This window comes from Ipomoea triloba, chromosome 12 (assembly GCF_003576645.1).
Source record: "Ipomoea triloba cultivar NCNSP0323 chromosome 12, ASM357664v1".
In the NCBI taxonomy this organism is placed as follows: domain Eukaryota; kingdom Viridiplantae; phylum Streptophyta; class Magnoliopsida; order Solanales; family Convolvulaceae; genus Ipomoea; species Ipomoea triloba.
This window is the reverse complement of record NC_044927.1, coordinates 19,381,138-19,390,070: the sequence shown is the minus strand read 5'-3', so window position 1 is coordinate 19,390,070 and position 8,933 is coordinate 19,381,138. Positions and strand designations below refer to the sequence as shown.

General features: G+C 35.0%; 1 protein-coding gene across 1 annotated transcript; it reads left to right on the top strand.

Annotated features, from left to right (window-relative positions):
• Positions 1-4,241: 4,241 nt before the first annotated feature.
• Positions 4,242-5,866, top strand: LOC116000082 (transcription factor MYC2-like). The gene has a single exon (XM_031240102.1). It carries the CDS (start codon positions 4,293-4,295, stop codon positions 5,679-5,681), a length of 1,389 nt encoding a protein of 462 aa, XP_031095962.1. The 5' UTR covers positions 4,242-4,292; the 3' UTR covers positions 5,682-5,866.
• The last annotated feature ends 3,067 nt before the right edge of the window (positions 5,867-8,933 follow it).

Genomic DNA, 8,933 nt, shown 5'->3' with positions numbered 1-8,933 from the left:
TAATACTAGGGATATGATGACAATTTCAATCCACCATGTGGATATCTATCCAAATTCATCCCGTATGGTCCAAGTTTTTTGGGTGATATATAGTAGGTGGTGCGCTTTAAAAAATTAAACCCGCTGTGGATTGGGTTGAATTCGAATTTTATGTACAAAACCCTTTTAGAACCACACTCGGCCCACTATGTATGTATGTGCAGACTTTGATAATCTCAACAAAACTTTAGGTCGGTTTGAAAAGTAGTGAAATAACTTATGGAAAATGTTTTTTAGAAATGAGTCATTCTTCTGAAAATATTTTCTTTTCCCGTGTTTGACAACACGATAGAAAACTATCTTTGTGTGTTTAGTTCATTCTTGAAAAATGAGTAGAATTGTATAATTAAACATTTTAAATATTTTATTTATACTATAAAAATATTTATATTAATATTAAAAACAATATTATTTATCAAAAAAATTTAAAAGAAAAAAAAACTGGTTTCCGGCGGAAACCTTGTTCTGAGTGTGGCGGAAATTTTTCCCAGTCAACGAAAAATATTTTCCGTTGATTGAATTTTTCAATTGTATCCAAACATTAGAAACCTAAAAAATAATTTCCAGAAATGAATTTTTGGGTATCCAAACACAGCCTAAGATCTTCTCCTGTGATTAAACTAAAAGGTCTTTCTCAATCAAAATTAAATATGGAGTAACTCTTAATAAAATTTTCTCTATTAACATCACTAACTCTAAAAATATTATTTAAGTTTAGTAATATGTTTGAAATCTTCAAATATATATTTACTATATAAACCTCCACCATCGATGCCTCATCACCAAAATGCACAAAACAACATGGATTTTGGACGGTGTAGTAGTGTTAAAAGTTTCCTTTAAATATTACGTTGAAAATTTGAGTAGTAGTTTTAATTAAAGCAATTTTCAAATTAACATCTTTTGTTAATTTAAGTACTTGAAGAAAACAATGAATTGAAGCGAAATGATGATTTCCAGTCAAATAGAGAAAGTGCAGCACACAATTGTATTTGGACTTGATCCATGTATTTGCCTTGTTTAATTGCCTATATATATCCTGTACTTCTAGCTTAGTCTACCCGGCAATAATGACACAGAACTGGGCCCCAAAATCTTGAAATGTTTGTAAAAATGCATGGAATCTGCCTAGTTATCACTCCTATGACGTCTCTATCAGCAGCAAAATACTTAGCACTTAGTTTTCAAATTGTAAAATATTTCTGGATCCATGCACCCAAGCAACAATATAATTTCCCCAATGAAGACAAGTTTCTTCACCAAATAAAAACAATTCATGAAGAAAAAAATTCCTTGCATTAATTACCAAAAGAAAATCAATTATTATACCATGGAACAAGTTCGTATTGCATTGTGAACTCTGATACCAAAATTATGTACTTTCAATTAACACATTATGTACCTACAGTTTAACAATTTTTGTACATGTAAATAAATAACTTGATAATTGCTGACACATAATATGATATAACTACAGGTACAGAAATAGTCAACTACCGGTATAGAATGTGTCAACTAAAGATATAGAATAATTGTTGACACATAATATGACTATAGGTACAAAAACTGTCAACTACACGTACAGAATGTATCAACTACAAATAAAGAATCTGAATATTATATTTGGATTAAGGTCTATAATGCAAGGTAGACCCTAACCCTAATATAATTTGCAAAAAAGAAAAATAGCTTTTCTGCTTTTCTTTCCACGCTTATCGGCTTCAGACATTTAAGGAACTGACTGTTCATGTAAAACAAGACAGGTATAGATATAAGGGAGACTTTAATTTCTTGTCATAATCTTCATCAACCACAAAATTGTCTTGCACCAGAGCACCTATGACCTATCGGAATCCAAGTGATTGCAACCTGGTATGTGATTAAAACCAAAGAATTGAAAGGATTATATTTCATTCATTTTACACCACGGATATCTTTGTCATGATTAGAAAGATCCATACAAGGGGCATGCATTAAAAGTTATTTTTTATTTATGAATACTATTGTTTTTGGATGATAGAAGAAAATTAAACTCACATCCACAGACACTATGAGGTGTGCACTCAAATCAAATTAAAAATGTAAAAAGACTTCTCCCATTGAGAATCAAACTAGTAACATTGTAGTTACCAAGTAACATGCAACTTGACCAATTTGGTGGTTAGGGTTGTCCCTGGTAAACCTTACTTGGTAAACCCTACTTTTGTATAATAACATAAAATCACACATGAAAGCTAAGTCATACTAGGAAGATTTTTGTGCGATAGACTTGATCAAAATGATGTATAAGAATAAAACTCATCAACCTCAAAACTGACTTGCATGTACCATAGCACCTATCATACTCCAAAGTGATTGCAACTTGATTTTTAATTAAAACAGAGAGAAATAAAAGGACTTAATTCATTTTATACCACTACACACATTTTTTAGTGATTAAACATATTCAAAGGTGTACATTGATAAACCTCATTCCTGAGTAATAGTCCCCGTGGAATAGTACTCCAAGTGATCGCAACTTCGCGATTAAAATGTGGAGAATTGAAAGGACTTTTTTTTCTTTTTGAGTACAGAATTGAAAGGACTTCATTTCACCTATTGTAACACGTACTCCAAGTGATTGCAACCTAGTTTGTGATTGAAACAGGAAAAATTAACGGGACTTCATCCACCTACCATTCTCTAAGTAATTATATTGTAACCCGGTCTGTGATTAAAAGTTAAAACAATGAGAATTGAAAGCACTTTATTCACATATCGTACTCCAAGTGCATGCAACATCGTCTATGATTAAAACGAGGAGAATTGAAATTAAAGGACTACTTCATTCACCTATGGTACTCCAAGTGATGATTGCAACCTGGTATGTGATTAAAATGAAGAGAATTATAATGGGTTGTATGGGTATCCCCTTCCAAATGATATAAAAAAAATGAAGAGAATTCAAAAGACTCCATTCACATATCGTACTCTAGAGAAAATATGTGCTAGGTAAACTCTGCTCTTGTGTGTAATAGTTTGCAAACTCTACTCTTGTTACAGGGCGTTTGGTTGGGAGGAGGTAATTAGGAGGGAAAAGAATTGTAATTCGGTGGAATTGCAATTCAATGAATAAGGCAGGAATTGCAATTACACTCTTTGGTATGCAGGAATAGAAGTACAGGGAATTGAAATGTAAGAAATGACAAAATGACTAATAATAATAATATTAATAATAATTCTTTCAAATTTATAAAATAAAAAATAAAAAGACAAAGGGTATGGGAGGAGGGGCAAAATTGTCTTTACACCAACAAAATTGTCCCTCTTCTCCATTGATTGCACCCATGAATTGCAATTCATCATTTGGAGGGAATTGCAATTCCGCGGAATTGCAACTCCTTCCAACCAAACAATGTAGTTTGGAAATTCATTGAATTGCAATTCAATGAATTCCAATTCCCCCCAAACTACACCCAACCAAACACCCCCTAAAAAAAGTGTTGACAAGAATTGAAATCATGATCTTTTGGTATAAGATTTATGATTACCAGTAGCTCAACCATCCTTTTCGGGGCATTCATAATTACTATTGATATAGGAAAATACTACTTGTACTACCAAATTTTACTCCATCTCACAAATTTTGGATGTAGACAATTTTTTTCTGGACTCACAAGATAAAAAATGTACAATCAATGCTCACTATATCAAATAAAAAGTATAATTGATAGAGTAGAATTTGAGAGTACATACCCAAAATAAAACTCAGTGACATAAGAGAGTCTTGGTCGGATATAAAGCATAGGATTGGACAGATCTGTATTGGATACATACATGATAGTACACTGCTAGTATGAGAGGGAAAATTAAACGTACTACTACATTACAGGTGTTACAATTAACCTGCCGCAAAAACGTAACATTAAATTATATAAAACAATATAAGATTGGGTGGGCGCCTTCCCTTTGTCAACATCCGAGGGGCCCACTAAATTGGTAAAAATTTCCTGCATTCCTGATTCCATCACTGTACTGTGGGTCAACCAGTAAGAAATTAAAGACGAACAAAAATGTGTAAACCGTGCGTGCGTCCTGTTCTAGTGTTCCCTCCCCCCTGGATGCCCTAGTTCCAGGTACAACATTGCCTATGAAACCATTCCTAGTTTTAAGTAGTATATATAATCTCGTTTATGTCTCCGAATTGTCAAGTTCCTGAGAATTGAAATCGATCTGATATTATTATTACTGCAAGCTAAGCTAGCTAGAATTCAATGGAAGAGATTCTTTCTTCATCTTCCTCATCTTCAATCCCTAATTCACTCCAAAAACGCATCCAATTCTTCCTCCACAACCGCCCTGAGTGGTGGGTTTACGCCATTTTCTGGCAAGCCACCAAGGGCGGCCACGGCCGGGTTGTGTTGTCGTGGGGGGACGGCCATTTCCGGGGAACGAAAGGCGTGGGGCCGTCGAGATCGAACCCTCTTCAGCTCCAAAACAAGTTTGAGGGTGAAGGGTTGGTTGAAGGTAACGTTACTGAATACGCGGAATGGTATTACATGGTGTCAATGACAAAGTCTTTTGCAGCTCCAGATGACCTCATAGTACAAACGTTTGATTCGGGGTCCTACATTTGGCTGTCGGACAGCAACCAAGTCCAGTTTTACCACTCCGACAGAGCCAAAGAAGCTCACTTGCACGGAATCAACACTTTGGTTTGCTTCTCGACCTCTGCTGGGGTTATCGAATTGGGATCCTCGGATTCCATACATGAGCACTGGGAATTGTTGCAAATCGGGCGTTCTATCTTTAACGCACAAAACACTAGCCTCCCCCAAACCCAAAGTCAAGATCTGTTCCCGTTTAGCCAAGATCTTAACCAATGTCTTTCCCCTATAGATTTCCGCCTTGGAGATCCTCATCAGGAGAAGGAGAAAGAGAGCTGCAGGGCGGTAGATCTACACGGCCCGAATTCCGATATCAAGAAAGAAGTGCTTGTAATCAACGATCTCTCCCCGGACTCAGGTAATTCCGATTTCTTCGAAACAACGTTAACCCATCAATCCGCGATGGTCGGATCCAGGAAGCGGTCGAGGAAAGGAGCTCTGACGGGTCGGGAAATGGCGATGAACCACGTGGAGGCGGAGAGGCAAAGGAGGGAGAAGCTCAACCACCGATTCTACGCGCTACGGAGCGTGGTTCCCAACGTGTCCAAGATGGACAAGGCCTCCTTGCTAGCCGACGCGGTCACCTACATCAACCGCCTCAAGGCCAAGGTTGAAGATCTGGAGAACAAACTGGGAACGCCCGGCGAGAACCAGATGTCCAGGAAGCGAATCATGGAGATAATGCACGACGCGCAGAGCACCACCACGTCCACGGTGGACCACGTGATGGGCGGCGGTTGTGCGTTCGGGGCGATGGACGTTGAGGTCAAGATAATCGGGTCGGAGGCCATGATCCGGGTCCATTCTCCGGACGTCAATTATCCGGCGGCTAGGCTGATGAATGTGCTTAGAGAAATGGAGCTGAAGATCCACCACGCTAGCGTGTCCAGCGTCAGGGATTTGATGCTTCAAGATGTTGTGATTAGGGTTCCTGACGGATTGACCAATGAGGAAGATGCCCTAAAAGCTGTCATCCTTAGAAGATTGCAGGCTTAATTAAGCAACCCTAGTCTCAATCTCCTCCTCAGCTGCCTTATTTGCCTGCTTTCCATGTTTGTAAGTTTCTTTTCTTTCTTTTCTTTTTCTCATTTAGGCAACAATAAATGTAAATTGCAACTAAGTTTCTTAGCTTGTTTTGTCTTGTAATGAAAGAGGACACAATGCTTCTTAATTGTCTTTTATAAAACTCGTCCTTTTTTTTTTTTTTTTGAAAACATAAAACTCGTCCTTTATTTAATGTGGATAATCCATTAATCTTATTCTCTCCCCATATGCTAGCGCAAATTATATTGTGGACCATGATCATAGCTGATACTGCAGTTATGTTGAACGGATAGTACAGTTGTATTGAAAAGATACTATAGTTGTGTTGGAAGAAAATTGTAGTTACGCGGAACAGAGACCGTTCATCCGCTCAACACAACTGCAGTATCAGTTCAACACAATTGCAGTTCCAGATGGATGACACGGCCTCTGTTCCGCGCAACTGCAGTTCCCTTTCAACACAACTGCAGTATCTGTTCAACACAACTGCAATATCAGTTCAACACAACTGTAGTATCAGCCATGACCCATGGTCCACGGTATAACGACTGATATGCTAGTAGCTGATACGCAAAACAAATTAATCATCTTTCTAATTTATTAGGTTTATTTTTAATCCTGAACAGTACCACTAACTCAATTGGTAATCTTGTGGTAAATCGTAGGAAAAGGCAATGCTTATTCTTAATCAATAGGTATCCAAATGTTAAGTAACCGTGCTACCAAATGCAGCCGAAATGTTGATGGAATCAAGTGATTTAAGCATGTATATCTTGTGCTAGATGTAAAGTGAATTAATTTTGTCTAGCCGCTAGCAATAGAAATCTAAGATATACATGAATCTACTCTTTAGGGATCTCCTTTATTTTACCTTGATAATGCTGAAGCTACTGCTCCATATTAGGCATCTATAAAGTGAATTTCAATTAGGCTATAAAACACAAATTTTTAAAATTACAATTCAAGAATAATTGGAATAACTCTTGACGGTTCTAAAGTGATATGACTGATCTATTTCCGACCACTTTAATTACTATATAAGAACTTGTAGAACAACTTTAGACAAAAACCAAGTCTCTACAATGACTTTTATCTCTCTAGCATTACAAACTTGACGACTTGATTTGTTTCAAACTATATATTGTAAAATGTCTTGTTTGAAAAGTGCAATTTCAAACTTTCAAATTCTAAAATAGAAACTGATGGATCTCACCATTGCACTATGTTTACGCATGCTAAACCACAAAGTTTTTTGGTTATCTAGTTGCCATATTATTCTTAAAATCAATTGGTGATAAGTATGTGAACATTAACCATTTAACCGCATCCCTTCAAGGTAGGCCACATTGCCACGTTTCGAGTCGAGTATGGACTGAACTCAGCCGACACCCAACAGGAATATATAGCTCACAAACCATAGTCTAAAAAGTGTTGGCAATAACTTCTGTCATTGAGATACGAGAATCATGCTATATATATAGTTATTCTATCTAACTGTGCAAAACAATAATACGTCAATTGTATTATACAAAATTTATTAAATTATAAACCATTGATGTGCCAACCCTCAGTCTAACTAGAATATAGAGGTGGCCAAAGTCCAGACCTGGGCCGATTCTGTGCCAGGCTTAGGCTAGCATGGAATGGGACCGCCCTGAATTACCTGGGTCGATCCCGGGCTAGGCTCGTGATTTTTATTTATTTATTTATTTATGTTTATATAAAATTATTATATATTTTTTATTTGAAATAAGATTTGATAAAATAATGCTAATTAATATTTTTGTTTAAAATAAGATTTGAACAATTATTAATCTCAAAATTAAAAATTAATAATATTTTCTACTAAATTAAAAATTTATAAAAGACTTGCAATATTTGTAATGTTTATAATATCATTTGAACTTATTTTTATATCACTAAATTATATTAAATTAATAATTTTTTAATGCAGTATAAAAATGATAACTTATAAATATTTTAAAATAAATTTATTATAAAGTTTATATAATTTTTAGTCACTAAACTAGTTTTTTCATCCGTTCAATGCACGGAATTGATTTGTAATAATATATTAAGAATATTTGGCCGGTGCGATATCTTGAGGTACACTTATATTTTGATATTCAGTAAGTATAAGTATATTAGGGGAAAATTCACCTGGAAGTAATGGAATAAGCACTTGAGTGTTTGTTAGTTGACCGTAGAGGGTTGACATTCTCTGGACAAAGAACAACGCATTAACCAGAGCCTTAAAGAGATTTTCCTTGTCCTGTGGGATAGGTCGGAGACAGCGACAAAAACAGACTCCATTACTAAACAATAAGGAGAAATATGAGAAATAGCATAAAAGGATAGAAAATATTCAATAGTAGAATTGTTCTTTGCTTTTGAGAGTATTTATAGTGCAATTTTAATAGTCTCATAATAGTCTGTATTTTATTCAAAATTATGAATTACCGATTCTTTGTTCCCTTTTTTCACAATCTTCCTTATATTCATATCCATTACGTTAATTAGTAATTTTTCTAAACATTATGGCTGCTTGAGTTCCGTATTATTATTATTATTATTATTATAATACAATATTACGCAAACCTTAACAGGACATTTGGTTGGAAGGAAGGAATTAGGTGGGAAAAGAATTGCAATTCCATGGGAAAAGAATAACGCGGGAATAAAGTGGAGTTTAAATTCCAGTGTATGGTTTACAGAAATAAAATTATTGAGAATTTCAATTCCAATGTTTGGTATACATGGGAATTGAGAGGAAATAAGTAGTATAAAGTCCAAATTAAAATGCCATTGTTGTTGTTGTTGTTGTTGTTGTTATTATTATTATTATTATTATTATTATTTATAATTGAAAAATTAATTCACAAATTGTTAGAGTTATTGCATATAAAGAATGCAAATTTTGAAGAGTTCTGCATATAAAGAAATCAAAGTAACATACATGAAAGTTGTTGTATATAATTAAACAATGCATATAAAGAATGCAAATTTTGAATATTTGTTGCATATAAAGATTTAAATGAATATACACAAAGAGAATTCGAAGAATAATACACACTATAATTTAGAAGGGAAGGTTAAGCATCAATTTTAGGTTAAAAAAAGGGAGGGGTAACTTTGTCTCATCATTGTCTTTTTTTCTTCCTAAAATCCATGAAATTAAAATCTCATTGGGGGGGGGGGGGGGGG